Source organism: Anas platyrhynchos, chromosome 3, assembly GCF_047663525.1.
Source record: "Anas platyrhynchos isolate ZD024472 breed Pekin duck chromosome 3, IASCAAS_PekinDuck_T2T, whole genome shotgun sequence".
Classification (NCBI taxonomy): domain Eukaryota; kingdom Metazoa; phylum Chordata; class Aves; order Anseriformes; family Anatidae; genus Anas; species Anas platyrhynchos.
Window position 1 is genome coordinate 118,949,855 of NC_092589.1, and position 19,731 is coordinate 118,969,585.

Consider the following 19,731-nt stretch of genomic DNA (forward strand, 5'->3'; position numbering starts at 1 on the left):
TTGGGGTCGTTGGGCCAGTGGAGATGCTTCTAGGATGGGATGTGGAGTACTGATACCTCTGTGGGCATCAAGGACCATGGAGAAATGCAAATTTAGCTACTCACTGTCTGTGGTAAGGGGGATTGTAGGGTTACTCGAGCCTTGGGTTCTTGATATGTCCAGCACGCTGTGGCAGGGGTAAGGGTGTTAGTCTCAGGCAGCGCAGGCTGCAGAGAGGTGGTGATGTTGGGGAGACCCAGAAACATCAATGGCACAAGCTTTTGGGGGTTATCGATGCTATGGCAATGCCATTTATTGATCCTATAGCATTGGCACCACGGTGAGCGTGGAAGCTAGCACGGCAAGCATCTGTGCCAGGGTCACAGGGCTTTCTGTGGCCCTGGGGATAACCAAGAGAGGCCTGATGCTGCAGTGGGGAGAGCTGGCAATACCACACAGTCAGAGCAAAAATGGTAACTGAGGGCATCACCATGCCAAGAGGAGGTAAGAGACATGGAAAGTCAGGTTAATATCAAGGTTTTGCAGCCTGTGGGCTACGGGCTAGCCCAGGGGAAAGGAGGATCACAGTGTTGGCCTCAATTTTGTATCATTGCATGTGTGTGCTTGGCCTGCTGCCCTTCTCCTCTTGCCATCTTTCTCCGTGTCCCCCTAATATGAGTATCTGTTTCACATCATCTTTTCCCTCCAGACCTATCCTCTTGGATTTTTCTGTGCTGAATGCCCCTTGGTTTGGCCTGTATTCCAGCCCACTTTTCTGTTACTACTCTTTAAAGCATTTCTTCCATGGCATTAATCAGCGAACTGTTTATTGGCGATAAACTAATTTATAATAAAAATGACCGTCTTGTCTGAGCTTTCGATTCGTTCAGTCAAATTCTGTTTATTCAACGCTGAATTCGACTGCACCATTGTCGTCACATTGAGTGATGTGATCAGACTTTTTCCCTGCAAAATGCGTTCTCAAACCTCTGAGTGCACCGGGCTGTGCTGAACCACAAAGGCTTACTGCTACAGAGATGTGGTCAAAAACATTAATAAAGTGGGTCTGCTTCTGAAGGGCTTGTTTTGAGTATGGTTTGTACAAACCTCTGGAATGCCATTCCAGAGGGTTAAGCGGAGATTAACCCAGCTAAAGGGAATTATTCCTGGGCCCTTAGTTAATATGATATGATCATTATGTATTACTAATCTTTCTGAAATGTGATCACATTTTTTCAAGCCAAGGGCTTGACCCAATGTGCACTGAAATCAGTGAAAGTATTTCCATTGGCTTCAGCTGGTTTTCCATCAGCCTTGAAATTGTCTTGCTATTTTAGACAATGCCACTCACGTTCCCTGTCCTGTGAAATTAATGTTTGCTGCCTTCAGATGTCACAAAAACCTCTTGGATGCCCACTCAACATGTCCTTCCGTTCTAACTTTCATTTGAGCCATTCCTAGGTGCTCTCTGGCTGTACTAACCCATGCAGAAGTACCACCAAAGCCCAGTTTTCTTTGCCTGCTCGTGAGAATAGCAAGTTAATCTATGTCAAAGGATGGAAAACTAAGATATATCATTAATTTCTCTGTTCACAGGGCCTGTTATCCTGTTGTAGAAGGAAATCAGATTGATTTGCACTACTTCTTCTTGACAAATAAAGGTTGGTTCTTAGTCCTCTCCTTATTATCCTCTAGTTAAATTATTGCTTTGGGAGTTCTCTTAGGAGCTGGGGATAAGCTGTCTGATGCACAGATTTCCTGCTAGTAGTCTTTCCCTTTTTTAACACTTGTGCTCTGCCAGGCTCAGATGCTCTCTGTAAATCGTGTAAGACAACGGCTTTGAGACAGCAAGAGATCTCTGAGCATCCCAATACGAAGTTAGTCCAATGCAACCAACCTGAAAACATTGCATATATTCACAAAACTTGGTCTTTCGCCAGAATTTCCCCCAAATCTCATTTGCGTTGCTACTTTTTATGCCTGCCACCCACTCCTAGTTTGCCTTTCTGGTTTTGCTGTTAGAAGGATATTAGATATTTTTTAGCAACATGTGTCAATAGCTTCCTCTCTGTGGGTAATGAACATTTTCCTTATATATATTTAAAGCTCGACTTCTTGTTAACATCATCTCATGTCTCTTGCTGGTTGAATGTTTCCAAATCAGCTGAGCTTGATTAATTTCATCCCAGGATACGTGAAGAACAAGCTGGAGCAATCTCTGGAATGTTATTTTGGGCAACCAGTCCAAAGATAACGACTATTACAGAAGAAACATGGGGCCCTAGCTAAACAGCCTGACGATCGCAGGTCTGCACACCACACCAGCTGCTTTTTAGTGCCTAATGAACAAGCTGCTGCAGCCACCTCAGTATCATGTCACAGATTAACTCTGATCAGAGTTACTCTAGACTCTTGAAGGAGCAGGATTAGCTGTTAATCCTGCCCAGGGATGGGGAGGAGCTGGGGGGGGGAAGACAAGAAGTGTAAGGTTTTCCTTTGGAGAACAGATAGCTAAACTGTGGTCAGTGAACCAAAGCTCTTCCTAGAAGTTCAGTAAAGAGCTTGCAGTCCAGTGTTTGGGCTAGCTGCATGTTACAGGTGAAATTCTTCTAGATTTTCTAATGCTTCTAGATTTTCTGCTGACTACTCTGATGCATCCCATGAAATTCAAAGCCTGGTAAGTGCACCGAATCCTAGCACATACAGCGCGGCTTTGAGGAACTCGAGGAAAACGTCTGCTCTGAAGTGACACTGTGCAGTCCTGACTTCACCAAAGAATTCGTTCTGTAGACACATGCCACTGAGCCTGGGTGTGGGGTTGCTGCCAGACTGATTGCTCCCTGCCTGCATCCCCTCACTACAATTTCGAGCATAGCTGCAGAGACGAGGAGCAAAGTGGGTGGTTTTTGGGTGCTTCTGCTAGGAAAGGGGTAGTGAGTGAGCGATAGCAGGCTGGCACTTAGTGTGCAAAGCTAAAAAGTTTGGCTACGCTCACCTTTTTGCCTGATGGTACCTGCCTTTGCCGCCCTGTTTACATATCAGGCTTGAATGTTGACTGCAATTCAAGCAAACAGCTTTATAGCAGGAATATGACTTCTGCCAGCTGTGTTGTGAGCCACAATTTTGGTACGTAAGGAGCACAAGAGGCACTGCTGTTTCACACGCCAGCTCAGAGAGGTGCTTTGTGAGCGCAGCTGTTCCAGCACCAAGAAAGCCCTGAATGCACAGGGGAGGCAAACTGGAACATGAATCCAGGGCTGGGAGTGTGCTGCAGTGACAACTGATGTTTTTGTGACTAATGTAGAAGGTTGTCCCTGAAAAACAGGACATGGTTGCCTGAACCTGTTTTTTTGGCAGTGGAGCTGTTTCTCTAGCTCGCGATGTCGGATTTCTGTGCATTGAAAAGGGCAGGGGCCTTGAAGGAAAAACAAAAAACAAACAAACAAAAAAATCCAACAAGAACAACCCAGTAAGCGATCCCATCGAAATGCATACCCATAATGCACATACCAAATTGCACAAGAAGCCTCTAACATTTGCCAACTACAGAATGTGAAGATTTGGAGCCTTGGTAAGCTTTTTAGCTTTTAGTGGCTTCTTTTTAGCTTTAGTGGGAAGTTAAAATTTCTATCTGCATAGGAAAAAAAAAAAAGAAAGAAAGAAAGAACTCAGACTCTTGTAATGAACTTACTTTCAAACTATGGTCTGTATTACATCACCAGATGCAGAGAGAAAAATATAACAGATTGATTTTTTTTTTCTTTAGACTTCTTTGATTCCAAAATAACTTAGGAGGGAAGAGGAGGAAAAACTTATCAAAAAAGGTGATGTGCCCAGACAGATCCTGCAGTGCTTTTTTGAAGATTAATCTCCCACTGATATAGACAGGAATTTTGCCTGGGTAAGGAAGGAAGGACTGGGCTTTCATGAAAGTATATTTTGTGAGCCTTAAAGCCGTGTTAGCTGTAAAGGTCTATTTGCAGTGTAGGTTTTGAGGTGCTTGGATTCAGGGTAGGCTGGCAACACAATATTGGAGTTACTTAAGGGAGTTACCTTTTCTTTCATTTCCAATGTCCTATTGTTCATCTTGCCACCATGAAGCTTTAAAACACTCTGAAGTGTTTACAGAACAATTACCTAATACCTGCATGAAGGAAACAGGTATTTTTTTAATGTTGCTTGTAAAGAAATGACCTGGTTTTTAGGCTGCTGCAGTTTAAACCTCCAGTCTGGAAATCGGTTCCCTGAGGTAAGCAACGATGTTATGCTGCTGAATCCAGCTGCAGGATACAGGATGAAGGGGGGAAAAAAAGCTTTTCCTGTTTTGGGCAAACAATTATGAATAAATGGCTTAGTCTGAACAACGTCCAATTATTTGGTTTCACAAAAGGCAAGGGGAAATTTTCTTAAATGCCTTATTTACTTCACCGAGGACTTTTTTTGTTTGAAAGAGCAGCACAGTCAGTTCAGATGTCAAAACCAATCTGCCTGACAACAGGACGCTGAGAGATTTCAGTCAATTCTGAGCCATTCTGGATTTCATTCTTTCAGTTAAATGTGATAGAAACAAATTGGCCCTCGGAGACCTGGCATTATATGCCCATCAAAATCAGTAAAAACCCGTCTAGTGTCACTTAAGTAGATGCACAGGCTACCTCAAATTTTCAGTGACAACAACTGGAAAGAGAAATCGAACGTGCTTTCGAGCTTGCTGCAGATACCCTGTTGTGATCATTTATGCAGCAAAAATCAAAGGCATATTCAATAACGTTTGTGATGAGAAAGACCTGCTTAATTATTAACTATTTATATTATATTAATGCACAGAGGTTCCATCAGGAAATCTGGGCTTTACGGTAGCAGTTACTGTGGGTGCATAAAATAAAATGTACATGTTACTCCTGACTTTCAAATAATTCTGCATGTATTGTAGCTATGCTATGGAGTCATTAGATTACATCTTGAAATGTTTGCTTTTCTCTAACATAATGTAAAGGAGTAGCGCAGAGATAATGCTGGTCTTTTTCTGTTCAACTGTTGTAGCCATTGGTGCCGACAAGACACCAGAGATTCCCCATTTCACACATCCATGGCGTTTGCACCTCCTAGAAACATGGATGGCCCCAAGCTACAAACCAAGATGAGCACGTGGACTCCGCTGAACCATCAACTCATGAATGACAAGGCAAGTTCCATGCAAATGGGTTGTATTCATGGAATCACAGAACTGTTGAGTTTGCAAAGGGCTTCTGGTGATGACCTAGGCAAATCCCTCAAGGCAGAGTGAACTAGAGGATTTGCTCGGGACCTTTTCCAGTTGGGTCTTGAATATTTGCAAATCCTAAAGCAAATTCTGTTTCACTTGACAAATTCTCAAGTCTCAGAAAAAAAAATACTTACGGTTTTGGCTGTGTAGGTCATGAATAATGGAATAAGAACTTAAAGATTTTTACTATTAGACGTCCATATATAGAGAGCATACATAGTCTTTATGATATATATATATATAACCTCCTATGTTATGTAAAAACTGAAAGCTCTAACATATTTTTTAAAGCATATAAGTATTTTTCCAAACAATTGTTTTTAAACAAGCAAACGTGTATTTATTTCTTAGTGAAAGTTGCTAAATCATTCTTTTTCTGCCTCAGAAGACTTCAGTTTAACCCCGGAGCAAACTGAGTGTCAGTGCAAGTGTCTGCGTGGCCAACGTGCTCCAGCTCAGTTTGTAGGAGAGATCTTAGTACCCACACCCTGTCTCCTCTGCTACGCCTGGCAGTAATGAGGCCAAACTGATATTTTGTTAGCTGAAATGATGCACACAATTTATAAATAATGAGATGCATTTCCTAGTCTCCCACTCTGCGTACTATATCTGGGATCTGCTAACGTCTCATGTGTCAGCAGGAGCATATTCCTCCCTCAGAATTCAGTTTCAATTTCTGTTGATGATTCACCGAATTTAATCCCGAGTGGGCCATTACATCACATGGTATGACTTCCTGGATTTCTCAGTCCCTCGTTTCACACAGTTCTCCCTGTCTGGAGCTCACCAACTTGAATTTGGCTAAAATATATCTTCCGTGAGGGTATCCAGTATACCTTTGGGATTATCACAAAATGAAAATTTCATCACTTCCCTCAGTTTCTTTTCTCATTGTTAATCCTCCATACCATTAAAAGATTAAACCTTGTCTCTTGTCTGAATACCTGTAGCATTAGCTTCCATCATTTAAATCTTCCTCTGCTAGCTTATTAAACTCTTTTGTAACCAGCATTTTTTTCCTTGTGGAAGTACTTTTACTCTGCTTCAAGCCAACACTTGATCTTTTTTTGATAAACTAAACAGATTGAGCTCTTTGAAGTTTTCTCAATCTGGCAGATTCTCCCGCCTTTGAATCATTTTAATGTCTGTTTCCTACACTCTTTAAGACACATTTTTACAGACGCACATCACTGTGCAATAAAGTGTGATTTGACTAGCAGTGAGTGCGTGGGTAAAACTGCCCTTTCCCAGCTTCTTCCTCCTCTGCTCCTTAGGCAGTGTGATGTTGCATTTGGCTGCAGCCAAACTTTTAGAAGCTCATCTTGGAGTGTTGTGTACTCCAGCCCTTAATGGTGTTCCAGATAGGAAAGAACCTACCTCCTACTACCTGTGGTCAGTGATGAACTTTGTGATAAAACTTCTTTACTTGTTTCTGATCCAAGTTTTATAGCACTGACCTGCTTGAAACTCTTCTTCATTTATCACTGTGCTACTCTCAGTGCTGGCTCTACCGACTGAGCAGAAAACAAAAATATTGCTGACAGCTGAAATTGGGAGATAATCCAGTCAATATATATAAGGAGCCAAGGAGTGAGAAGGTGCCATTTTTATACATGTCTCTGCTCATTTCTGCACTTGAGTGAAGGCAAAGTGTGAAGGGAGAAAAGAGTTTATAGATAGAAGGTATGTGAAAAACAATGAGAAGATAAAAGTATAGAGAGAAGAGATGCTTAAGAGAAGCACTTGTTAGCTGAATAGGAAAAGAGGGACAGCAGTGGAGAGAATTTAGAGCTGATCCAAAGCAGTAGCACTTAAGCTCCATCTAAATTATTTCTAGGAGAAGACCCAATAGCAGATAACAGTGTTAATTTGCTGCCTTTCTAATTTTGGTTAATCCATGGGGTGCTCCATCAGTGGTTCCTGCAGGTTTCCCTGGATTCTTAGGTATGCTCAAGAGTATATTAGTCTGCATTGCTGGAAGGACCCAAGATCTTTCCTTCCAGTTGTACATCCTGAATGTTGTAGCCTCCATCTATGTTTTTCTGCCCTTACAGCAGCTATCAGAGCACGTCCAGGGTGTTACTACTGGGCCGTGGGCAGGCACGATTGCTTTAAAGCCAGGAGCTCCATCAGGGACAGACCAAAGTCAAGAAGCCAGAATTAGGAAATGATGAATTATGCAACATTCATGGTCAGAAAACCAGAGATGGAGTCTTAGATATGCCAAGGGTGTGCTACAGCTAAGGATGTAGTAAAGATAGGAGACAGGCCAGGCTGCTCACCCTCAGCAAAACCGGGCAGACTTCAGTGTCAGACCTGCCTTTAAGGAAGGACTGGAAGTTAAGAGATGATTTCCCTTCTAGCAGTGGGGTAGAAAAGCCCCCAGTGGCATTTGCAGCAATGGCTGGAGGGATTTGCCAGGCAGCCTTGAGCCTGAGCTTATTTTAAACTACCTGAAGACACGGATGTGAGATGGAAGGTCTTGGGAGCAATCTAGGCCTTAGGCTGCATCCAAGGCCAGCCAGCTTGGGTACAGTATGGGTATAACTTGTAGGGTTTGGAGGGGAGGACAGTAAACATGGTCTTGATTAAGTCAGTGGATGATTATACCAATTTGGGGCCATTCTATTGCTAATTAATGCTTCCAAGTGCCTGGAGTAGGCAGAACTTTCTGACAAAGTTGGCTTCAGATGTATCTCCAAGAATGCTGAAAGCAAATAACGTGTCTTTCTTTGATCAAAGGCCATTAACATTGCTTTCAGTTATATAAATAGCTCACTGCTTCGCTGGAGTTATCCAACCCAAAACTTACATCTTTGACTATTCATCACTTGCTTGTGGCAAATCCTTTTCCAAGTTCAGCTTGTTAGAGTGTTTTGTTGTTGTTGTTGTTTTTTAACTTTGCCAAGTGTCCCACATGCAAATGAAGCAAATAATAACTGTCAACATGCAAATAAAAGAAATGTCATTTTCCACCCCTCACGAGAGACACTCCTGCTGAGAGAGACAGAGCTAACGCTGACAACTGCTGTACCAGACATCAGCACTGATAATGTCTTTCTCTGCAGGAACCTTCTTTGCAGGCTGTCAAAGCAATAACATGTTTGGAGTTTATAATGATCAAGCGTGTTTTCTAGTTGTGGTTAATAGCTGTTTTTATGTGCAGTTATAAGCTGGGCTTTTTTCTCTTTGATCTGTCTTCTGGAAAGAAAACACATCTACAACATTTCCTCACTTGCCAGGTCACAATCCCGAGCGTAAAGGCAGTTTTGTGGTAGTGGGAAGCCACGTGCTGGTGCTTTCAGGTCTAGTTCCCTATGGATAAAGGTCAACATCACAAGTCCTCCGCTGTATTTTGATACCGATCATCCTCCTTGTTAGTTGTCACTGTAAAGTGCCTAGGCACAGCATGAGCCATAAAGACTGGTCTTACTCTTACTCCTACCAGTCTCACTGCATGAAGATCGAAGCCATTTCCAGGGCTGTGTGATAGCTACTCAACGTTGTGTCCATTCTAGGAGCTTTCTGGCACCCAACATCTCCAACTCAGGAGAACTGAAATCGCTAAAATAAAGATCTAGGAAGCGCAGCTTCTGGTCTCAGCAAAGCACAAGAGACACCACAAGTCACTGTATGCTCAAGAGGGCAGAGTGCTAGGGTGAGCTGCAAAGAAGAGAGGAGAAGTGAGGCAGCACACTGCAGCCAGTCTGCTGGAGCAGTCCTTCATAGGTGTACTCACATAGCCCTTGAACTTTCAGGAGTATCCTACAGTGAAAAGAACCTTTGACAATAACCAGGCTGTAGAGGTGACAAAGACCAAGAAGAAGCAGGTGGAGCCTTCCTCAGACAACTGGAAGAAGCTTCATGGTCACAGGTCCTGGTCTACAGGGGAATTTGAACCACCCTGACAGCTGCTGGAAGGGCAACACTGCAGAATACAGACAGCCCAGGAGGTTTCAGGAGTCCATTGATGGCAACTGCCTCACACAGGTCATCAAGGAAACAAGGAAAGATGCTCTGCTGGACCTCATTTTTATAAACAACAAAGGACTGGTTGGGGATATGAAGGTCAGAGGCACTCTTGGCTGCAGTGACAAAGACATGATGGAGTTCAGGATGCCAAGAGGAAAGAACAAAGCAAATAGCAGAAGCACAGCCCTGGACATGAGGAGAGCAGACCTTGGCCTCTTCAGTGATCTGCTTGGAGGAATTGCTTGGGATAGGGTCCTGGAGAGAAGAGAGGTCCAGGAAGACTGGTTGATTTTCAGACTTTTAATGAGATTTTCTATGCTGTCTCCCATAACATCTCCCCAGGCAAGCTGACAAAGCGTGGACTAGAAAAATAGACAGTGGGGTGGACTGAAAAATGATTTACTGTCCTCAGAGGGATTGGATCAGCAGCACAAAAGCCAGCTGGAGGCCTGTCCCTGGCGGAGTACATCAGGGATTTACACACTGGGGTCAGGATCATTTAAATGATCATTTCATTAATGACTTGGATGACGTGGACAGAGATCCAGGCTCTTCTTGGTATCATCCAGGGAAAGGACAAGGGCCAATGGCCACAAATTGAAATACAGGAAACTCCATTAAACATAGATTTTTTTTTTTGATTTTTTTTTTGCCACGAGGGTGGTCACACACTGGAACAAGTTGCCCAGAGAGACTGTGGAGCTTTCATCTAAGAAGATGTTCAAAACCCAGCTGGATGGAGCCCTGAGCAGTCTGTTTCTGTTGACCCTGCAGGGACTTTGGACTAACTGATCTCCACAAATGCCTTCCAACCTCACCCATTCTGTGATTCTTTTTATATTTTGTAGGTCACACAAATGTTTTTTCAAGCTGTATTTTTTCTTCAGAAATACTGAATCCTCTTAAAGTATTCATTTTTATTTGTGTCTTTATGTTTTATAGGTATTTGAAGAAAGAAGAGCCCTGCTTGGAAAATGGGTAAACTTTTCAATTTAAATTTATATTTAAATACAGTTGGGTTTCTGAATTAATCAGGAGATTACCATAATGAGAGTGTATAACATAACCTGTTTAGAAAAAGGGGTTCATTTTCCACATGTAGGTGTGCAAGTGAGCTGTGACTGCTTACTTTTGATGAAGGTAAAGGTCTAAATTTCCTCAGTGCCTTATTTCTGTAAGTTCTGAACTTGGGAAATCATATTTCATTTTCAAAATGATCTGAAATGGGATAAGAAGCCCTGGGAAAAGCCTGTGAAGTCTTCAGAGAGGATACTGGATGTTTAGATATTGCCATTGCCTGCTAGCAAGTCTTTAAAGCTGGTAATAAATGACATGTTATCTACTAAGTGCACACATAGGGCTCCTAATGCTGTAATCACTGAGCATCTCACAATCTCTCACTGTCATTATCTTCACAACTCCTGTGTGAGACAGGAAAGTGCTGTCACCCTGTTTTTGATGAAAAAATGGGGCAGAGAGAGACTTGAGATAGGATTTGTCTGCCCCAGCCACAAATTACTGTGAGGTTGGCATTTTGGATGGGTTTTCTCTGGCCGAGTGTGCATGTCTGAGACAGATATTTAAGCCTGGCTGGTCTGGTCATCGCAGGCTCCATGTACAGTCAACAGAGAGAAAGAAAGCAGTGCTTCCAGAGGGTAATTCATCTCACTTAATGTGGGATGAAAGAACAGCCCTCTAGAGATGCCTGTTTCTTTCTGTAGCCCATGAAGGGAGTTGTAGCTGGCAGCTTTAAAGGAAAACAGCTCTAAGAGACCTACCTGGGAACCTGATGGCAAAGCACACAGTGGCACAATCTTTGCCTTAGTCCTAAACTCACACCTGAAATATTACATTGTGCTTTTTCTTTTATGATGCAAAACCTCTATAAAGACCTTTATGAGAAAGCAGCTGTAATCTGCTTAGTGTCCTATGAAGAGAGGAACACAGACTCAGTGAGTTTATTGCAATAAATCAGTGAATGTGTTAAAGGGGCTCAGTAGTAACTGTATGGTTGAGCCCTATGCACATCTTTATAAAAGGAACCAAAGAACTAGGTGTGTAGTCATGTACCATACAAAAGCTAAAATGAAATCAAGTTGGAACAAGATGATCTTTAAGGTCTCTTCCAACCCAAGCTGTTGTATGATTCTATGGTTCTATGAAGTATAGAAATGATGTTCCTTATCAGCACTCTTTGATAAAGAGTATTTGCACAGTTACTTTACTTGAACTGTGGTGTTTATTCTTTATGCCCAGTAGGTCACTCATGTGGAATTTATTTTGCAAATGAACTGGCTTTTATAGACATTTTAACCTCATAAGAATTATTCATCTTTATAGGAAATGTGCTTTCCATAATTTGTTGACTTGCATGCATTTTGATAACAAGGGATTTCATGGAAACTAAGAAAACAAAATAATTGAATGATTATTGTGCAAAAAAAAAAAACACCTTTTAACATGATAGTAACTGACAGACCTAAAACTCGTTTCTTGAAAATTGGTGGATGCTTTAAAATGCCCATGGGATGTACGCTGGCAAAAATGCAAAAATGTTTTTATTGGAACCCCCTCTGAAAGAGCCCAAATCTGGAAACAACCTTCCCCCAAATGCAACAAAGAGTGTGAAAACATCTTCTGAAAGGTTAAATACCTGACCCTTCCATGTCACTTGATCAGTATTTCTCATCATGTTCCTTCAGAGTTAATTCTCCTTGTGCTTCTGCCATCCATCATGCCAATGAAAAGGGTGTGGAAAGCACAAAAGCTCTTCTTAACTCCCTTCAAAGCCTCTGGCATTATGATATGTGGTATGCAAAGCCTAGGGCACTCGGAGTTTGGGAGAAACTTTGTCCAGAAATCACAGTGCTCTTGGCAGGACTTTTTCCACTGATACACATGGCCTTCTTGTAGCGCTCTCAGGAAGTATGGACTAGATGGAAGTGCTGAAGGGTGGGTTTGTATGGCTGGAAATCCACATTCAGTGTTGTTACAAATGATTTCTTAGGAAACTGGGAGGCTGAGGTCTGTTCTGAATCTAGAACGGTTCAGTATTTTTGGTGATGAAATGGAAAGTACACACTGATTTGCAGGTGATATCAGACTTGCAGATCAGAAATCAAAATGAAATGATTTGCAATTTGATGAGGACAAGTGAAAAATGCTCCATGTAAGAATGACATTTACAAAAACTGCAGATATGAGAAAACTCGATTATGCAGCAATTCTGCCTAAAAATTGTTGGGAATTATGATGCATCACAAACTGAATACAAGTTTGAGTTGACAAGTTTATGATTGTCTTATAATTGTAAAAAAAAAGGGAATATCCCAAAGGGCAGTCTGGAAGGCAGAGCTATGCCCAGTGCTGTTCAGTGCATTTTAAGAAAGCTGAGGACCAGTTGGAGATGCTTCTGCAAACGAGTCATAGGTGAGAATGTTCTTAGGTCCAGAAAATTTGAAAAGGATCTGTTCACTCTAGGGAAGATGGATAAAAGAGGTAATAACATCTTGCCAATAACGCATAAAAGTTCCCCACAAAGGGGATGGGAATAATCTGATCTCCATGTTCACATTGGGTAGGACAAGAAATGGGCTGGAATCACAATTATTGAGATACGATTTAGACACCAGCAAAATCTGCTGGTAATTTGCTGCCTGAAGAACTTGTCTTGGGGGTTTTGGGTGGAAATCTCCAGTGCTGGAATCTTTTGAGAAAAGACAGACACTTGTCAGGAATGGTCTGGGTAGGGTGCCTTGCAGTAGGAGAAGAACTACTGCAGTGTTTCTAAACCTTTCTAAATTGAAGGACCATCTAACCTGGGAAAGCAGAACAGTTTCCTTGTGCAGCATTGCCAGAGTGGTGAACCTTTACAGCCAGCCAAAAAAAGAGATTAGATTAAATGCTCTAAGTTTATTGTTTGTTTTATTCCTCCTCATTTTATTTGCATGCTTTCAGGGACTCTGTGTGTGTGTTTTCCTTTTGTTATTTCTATGCAATTGCCTCGCAGAAAGCCTTTGATGTCTCCCAACCTATTACGGTCCCTAAAACACAGGCTGAGGAACAATGAACTGCATGACCTGAAGGGATTTCTTTTCTCTGCTTCTGCATGGCTGGGCAGCCCCAGAGGGTGTGGGACTGGCTGTGCTGTCACCTGCAGCACTCAAGATGTATGATGGGACCCTGTACAATTTTTTGGCTGGCTCAGGTTGCTCTCAACTCATCAGGGTATTGCTGCTGCACAGCGTGGAAGCAGTGGTAGTGCGTGGTGGCAGCAGGCAGCCCGTCCTACGTAGCTCTTCCTATCCTTGAGTATTTTCAGGCTTTGATCTTAACGGGAGGCATTTCTGCTGAATTTCTGTCGCACTAAATCCTTAACCCCTATATTTTCCAGAAAAAATATTAAGGATAAATTACGCTGCTGTCTTTCAGCTGAAACCCTTTTGACGATTGCACTGGGAAAGGGTTAACATTTCTCTGCTGGTTTCTTCTGTTTTATTCCAGCTGCTATTCTATATCGCACCTGGGGCAGATGCCTTGACGTGCTCCCTCGCAGCCTCCCTTTCTGCTCTCTTTCAATACCGCAAGCCAAAAATTCCTCCCATTAATTTACAATACATAAAAGCATTTTGCTCTACCTTAATGCTTCACGCTATCGTGCTGACACCCGGGTTAATATGTTGACAACGAGGCTGGGGTTGAACTTGTAGATTAAGACACCTAAAGCTTAAGTGTCTCCAGGTGATCTGAGCATCGCAGCTTCCGCTAAAGCCAAATGAGATGTCGACAAGTCAGGGAGCCCAGACAATGATTCAACTCACCCTGTGGGCTACATCTTGTCGTAGTAATTTATATACAGCGCATCTGAATGTTCCCAGGTCTTGGAACTCGCTCATCCACACCATGAAATTGTTAGCACGCTCCCTGGCACGGTTCTGGCTTGGGCCAGTAGTGCTCTTCCAGGCATCGTTCAGACAAGGTTTGGACATCAGCCTCACCAGGAACCGTGCCAAAAGAGCAGGGTGGATTCAGCCACCTTGTTGGGAAGGGGGAGAGTGTGACGGTGTGGACATGTGCATCGCCTGCCTCTTGGTGTCATCACTAGAAAATGGTCCCAGGCACGTTTATTAACTGGGGTAGAGGCAGCAGTGGTGGCTGCTCAGCTGAACTGGTGTTCTCCAGGCAGCCTTCCTGGGAGTCTCCTCCTTCAAAATTTCAGGTTTGGATGTCGAAGTGCAGCAGTGAAAGCAAAAAAAAGGAACAGATCCGAATTCCTGACAAGGAGCCAGTCGGCAGCAGCGATGTTTAGGGTTTTGCTGGCTGGACCCGTGTACTGGATGGATCCCGGGTGCCTGCCTGCTTTGTCCCTTCTCTTCTGAGCCATGTTCAGGACCAGGAGGAGACGGCAGATGATTGTAACCCTGCGAACTCGTGCCGATAAGCCGGCTGGGAGGCAGGATTATGTCCCGTTCCAGTACAACAACCGGTCTTATATTGGAGAGGGGCCTCTTTAGGTTAAGCAACAGAGCTTCTGTTCTTCACACCGAGCTCCCGGGCTCCCCCCCTTCGTGTCAGGCCTCATCATTTGTGTGTGTGCACTCAGGGATTAATTGTAAACCGATCGCAGGACCGGCGTGGTGGCCAGCAGAGCCTTCTGTCCCCGGGGAGAGCCATTGTTCGCCCGGGCTGGGGGAAAGGCACAGCAAGGGAAAACCTCTCCCGACTGCTGCGGCTGGGGAAGGCGCAGCCTTGAGAAGGGGAATCCAGTCTGACAGGTTGGATTGCCCAAACGTGGGATGGGGACGTGCTTGTGAATGCTGGAAAAGAGACAAATTCTGCCTGCTGAGCTACCTGGCTGCTGCCCAGCGCCTGGAGAAGCCGCGCGGCCCCGTGCCGGTGGCGTGACGCTGCTCTGAAGGGGCTCAAACCTCGTGCTGGGAGCTCGGGAGGAGGATGCTGGAAGGAATCGCTTCATTGCAAAGCCATGGCTGGATGGGAAGAGTTAACCAGAAGCAAATATTGAGCCCCTTTGAAAGAGAAGCTACGTTTGGTTTGCTTTGATCGGTTCGCTTCACCTCTCGGTGTGGGAGTGATGAGCCAGTTACCCCCGCCTCTCGATCATATATGGGAGAAATTGATCTGCAAGCTGGTGTTTGCAGATTGTTTTAATGAGAAGAGGATGTAGCTGTGGTCATGAATGAGGAGTTCACCATGCTAGAGGAAAAAACCCTTCGTGTCCAGACCCTCTCTGTGCCCCCTGGTGCACCTTGATCTGGTGGGGTGGTCTCAGGGGATGTGGCTCCCAGTGCCGGATCCCAAAGTCCTGAGTCAGTTTTTGCTCTGCTGAACCTCATTAGAGGTGAAAGTTAAATGCAAAATAGGGGTGGGAGGGAAAGGGTGTATTCCTTAATTCACTGTCGGTTTGTGTAGGAAAAGGCACGGGCATTTGGGAGCTCTCTTCTTGGCTTTTGTCTCTGGGATCTCAGGAATTGCTGAGATCTTGTCCTTGCTGACGTACTTCAAGGTCCTGTAGAGGTGCCTGCAAGAAGGAGAAGAGCTATTTACTTCTTATAGTTTATTGTCCAATACTGGAATTAAATACATAAAATAGAAATAAATAATAAAATAAAATTAAATAATAAAATTGAAATAAATAATAAAATTGAAATAAATAATAAAATAGAAATAAAGAAACAAAGGGTTCATTAAAATGATCTGGAAACAAATGACTTCTCAGCTACTTTTCACCTGCACGGTCTATTTTAGACCATAATTTTGCTAGTTCACCAGTTGGCCATAGTTTTTTGGTGGGGAAGCAGAGGAAAAAAAAGATCGAAATGTCTGGGGTCTGACTTGTTCTGAAAGGGAAAGAAAGGGATGTCAGTGAAAGGGAAAAATGTTTGGAGAGGAGATGAAAGGGAAGGGCATTGGGCATTAAACAATTTACTCAGCTCTTCTCATATATATATATATATGAACCTTCATATATAGAAGATTATATATAGGGAGCTGGATAAATTGTTCAATTATATATGTATAATTGAATATTACATATATTATATATTATATTTATTATATGTTTTATATATATTATATATATTATGCTTATATATATATATGAAGAGCCGCACTTTCTAAAAAATTATTATTATTTTTAATTTGTGGAGGTCACGTTTCAATAAGTTCTTTAAATACCCCTGAGGTTAAATGCAGAAATTGCTGTGATTTGATCCGTGGAGAGCCAATAGTTGGTTGTGGAAAGCTGGCTTCAGGAAACAGAAAGACGAGCGTGCGTTATGGGTATGGGCGAGAAGAGAAGGAACCAGCAGGGGAAAGCTCCCCAACAGGCCCAGCACTTTAGGAACTTGCCCTTCGTAAGGAAGGTGAGTTTGTCTTGCTGCTGATCCTGATTCAAGAAGCTGCTAGGAAGCTGGATGAAGCAGGATTTCACCTAAAATCTTCATTTCACCTCTGGAAGAGGACCTTTACCATGCCGTTTGCTGCCCTGTGGATGCTGCCGAAATGGTCCCCTGAGACTCCCTCCCTGCTGGCACCCTCGCAGCCAGGACTGCTCCTGCAGGTTTTGAGGCAGATTGCACAGATTGTGGCGATGAGGTCAGTCTCCTCCCAGCAGATTTCTGCTGACGGGGCCCTTTCCAGCCCCTGCTATCAACACAAGCTAAACACCGGCTACCGCCACCGTTGCTCCCACCCTGTTTACACAGCTCTGCCCCACTCTGCGTCCCGCTGGTGCCGTTGCATCAACGAGACGTGTTCGCCTGGTTACCCAAGTGCTCGCTCCTTCCCACAGCGAAGTCCAACCATTTTAATCCTCCTCTTTAGACGTCTGACCTAAGCACGGAAATGCCTGGAAAAATCTCTTTTACTGTGCTGCCGGATCTGCACCGCGGATTTTCCTTGTGAGACGTTGGCAATTGATCTGGTTTCTCTTTGCTCCAGTTCTCTGTAAGGCTCACATTATTATCCTGTGTGAGAATAAATGCTTTACAAATTGTTGGGCTCCCAAATCCTGCAGTAGTGGGGGCCGTAGAAGTGTCAGGGTAGATGAAGAAGCAGCAGTCAGCTTAGGACCCAATCCTGTAAACACCCTTCTGAGCCTCCTTCTTTTCATGAGTGAAACCAAGTCTCAGAACTGGTCCCAGGAGTCTTGTGAGCATGAGTGTGTCCTGGACTAGGCCATCTGGGATCCTTTGAGGATTATAAATCATACGTTATGTGGCTTCAGAGTTTCTTTTAATGTAGCTTTTCCATTTGTTCCCAGTTCCTACGTGCTTCGCTATTGAGTGAGTCACCAGAAGCTGCTGCTTATGCACTTTTCCCTTGCCTTACATGTGTGCTTTATTTTACCAAGCTGAATCTCCGGTTTCTCAGAACCTGAAACTCCTTTTTCAGTTTGACAAGTGGACAGATGGTCAGAGGCGGAAGATCCTGGTGGACCTGTTGGAACGCTGCTCCCTGTCACAGCAGAAATTCTGTGCCAAGCAGCTACAGGATCGAGTTCCCACCGAAGCTCTAGATTTCACCACCAGGCTCCCCAGAGTGCTGTCTTTATACATTTTTTCCTTCCTGGACCCACGGAGCCTCTGTCGATGTGCACAGGTAAAAGAACACATACTAAGGTTCAGAAAGGTCAAGGTAGATTAAAAAAATAAAGAAAGAAACAGCACTAATCTACTATAAAGATGTGCCAGTGCAGTCCTGAATAATGCAAGAATGCTTTCTGACCTTGCAACCCAGTGCCATATGCTTAGTGGCACTTGTGTGAGATTGGATGCAACACTTCCCCACACCCTAAATTAAACCAGATTGGCCGAGACTTATGAAAGGGAAGAATAATTTGGGGTGTTCTGCTCTTAGGCATTTAACGTGTGTCAATTTACAAGGCTGATTGTTCCCAAGGAGGAGGCCTGGCACTTTCTGAAAACCACGTTCTTTTAAAATACTTCATACTGTGTGCAGAACCATTAGTTGCTTTTAAAAGTATTGCCCCGTGAAGTGCATGCGATGCTTTAAGAAAAACAATGAAAAATGGATCCTTTAAAATGCTTGAAGGTAAAGTGCTGGCTGTGGAGAAGCAGAGAAGTTATCAATGTGCTTTTGAGCACAGTGTCTAGGGATTCAGTCTGCTAAGACTCCAGAAATGGCTTTTCATGCCTTAAAGTGACACCCAAGGTAGTTATGAATGAATAACTTTAGATATTGGTGTCAGCAATATCTAAAAAAGAGCACTAAAGCTTAAGGTTAAAGCACTACTATAGCACTCTGTAATATAATACTAATATGTCGAAATCTCAGCTTGTTTAAAACTTGCTTTAGTTTCTATCTCCAGCAGATCATATTTTATGTAGACAAAATTCTCAGTATTCATTCCCAGGCAGGGAGCAGATAGCTTAGGATATTTTTCTGGTTTTGTCAGTAGAAAGTAATAAAGGGTTTATTCCAACATCTGTGTGTGTATTGAGCAAAAATGCAGGAAGTTGCTCCAGATAAGCTGAAGTCTTTCCTCTTGGCCAGTGATTTTTAGAGTATTTTGCTCTACACTGGAGTTCAGCCAACGTACATGAGCACATCATGAGGAAAGACCTCGAATTTGGGTTTAAATGGAGCATAAACAGTGCTGTTTTTTGTACAGAATTGTACTAGTTTAAGGACACAGGGGAGCTGCATCCACAGGAGATAAGTCTCTAGATATAAACTTGGATGCTTGAAACCCCGAGGTGTTGGTCTGCTCTTATACGTGGTTACTGGGCACCCACAGGTGAGCTGGCACTGGAAGTACCTGTCTGAACTGGATCAGCTCTGGATGCTGAAGTGCCTGCGCTTTGGCTGGTACATCAACTTCTCTCCAACCCCCTTTGAGCAAGGAATCTGGAAGAAACATTACATCGAGATGGTGAAAGAGCTGCATGTTACAAGACCAAAGGTATATTCCTACCAGGGGGGAAATTCTGGGCTGGCAGAGTTCCTAACTCTTTAACTTTCTCTGGTCTCCCATTTGTAAAAAGGAAGACACACAATTTTAAATTAGAATCTAAACCCATGTGTTACCATGTGCTGTGTTTTCCCTTCATCCATCCCAGGTCGGGGGGAAATGAAAATCTCACTGGTGAGGAGAGAAGCAATCATGAAGGTCTCTCTCTCCTCCTATCCTTTCAGGGTGTTCCCTTCTCTTCTTCCCCAGGTTTTAGAACATATGATAGCCTGTCTCGATCTGATAAGCAGGAGTGGGGTGCCCAACATGACCCCTGCTGAAGTTTCACAATCAGTCTAGCTGGTGAAAAGGAACAAAAGCACACAATCTGCCTGTTGCAGCCTTTGATGTTGTTCCCATTCTGTCTTTTTCAAATGTGGTAGGGCCCTTCTGGGAGGGTGGAGCATCACTCCATAGCCATTGCTTTCTGCTGAGATTCATTGATCTGGATGCCTGGCTTGTGAAGCTGTGAGGGTAGGAGTCTCTGCCCTGAATTCAAAACTCAGATCTCTAATTCTAACCA

At 43.5% G+C, this 19,731-nt stretch overlaps 1 protein-coding gene across 6 annotated transcripts in view; it reads left to right on the plus strand.

The window, feature by feature from the left end:
* Positions 1-19,731, plus strand: part of FBXO16 (F-box protein 16) — a 38,573-nt gene that overhangs the window by 1,174 nt on the left and 17,668 nt on the right. For 3 of the 6 annotated variants that reach the window (XM_072036585.1, XM_038177597.2, XM_038177598.2), the window contains exons 3-7: positions 1,576-1,640; positions 5,023-5,164; positions 10,160-10,195; positions 17,630-17,836; positions 18,996-19,160. In XM_072036585.1, coding sequence (XP_071892686.1) covers positions 5,069-5,164; positions 10,160-10,195; positions 17,630-17,836; positions 18,996-19,160 — 504 coding nt within the window. In that variant the 5' untranslated portion in view covers positions 1,576-1,640; positions 5,023-5,068. Of the gene's footprint in view, positions 1-1,575; positions 1,641-3,745; positions 3,881-5,022; positions 5,165-10,159; positions 10,196-17,629; positions 17,837-18,995; positions 19,161-19,731 lie in introns of all 6 variants that reach the window. The other 3 variants (XM_072036587.1, XM_072036586.1, XM_072036588.1) reach the window with 2 other exon arrangements.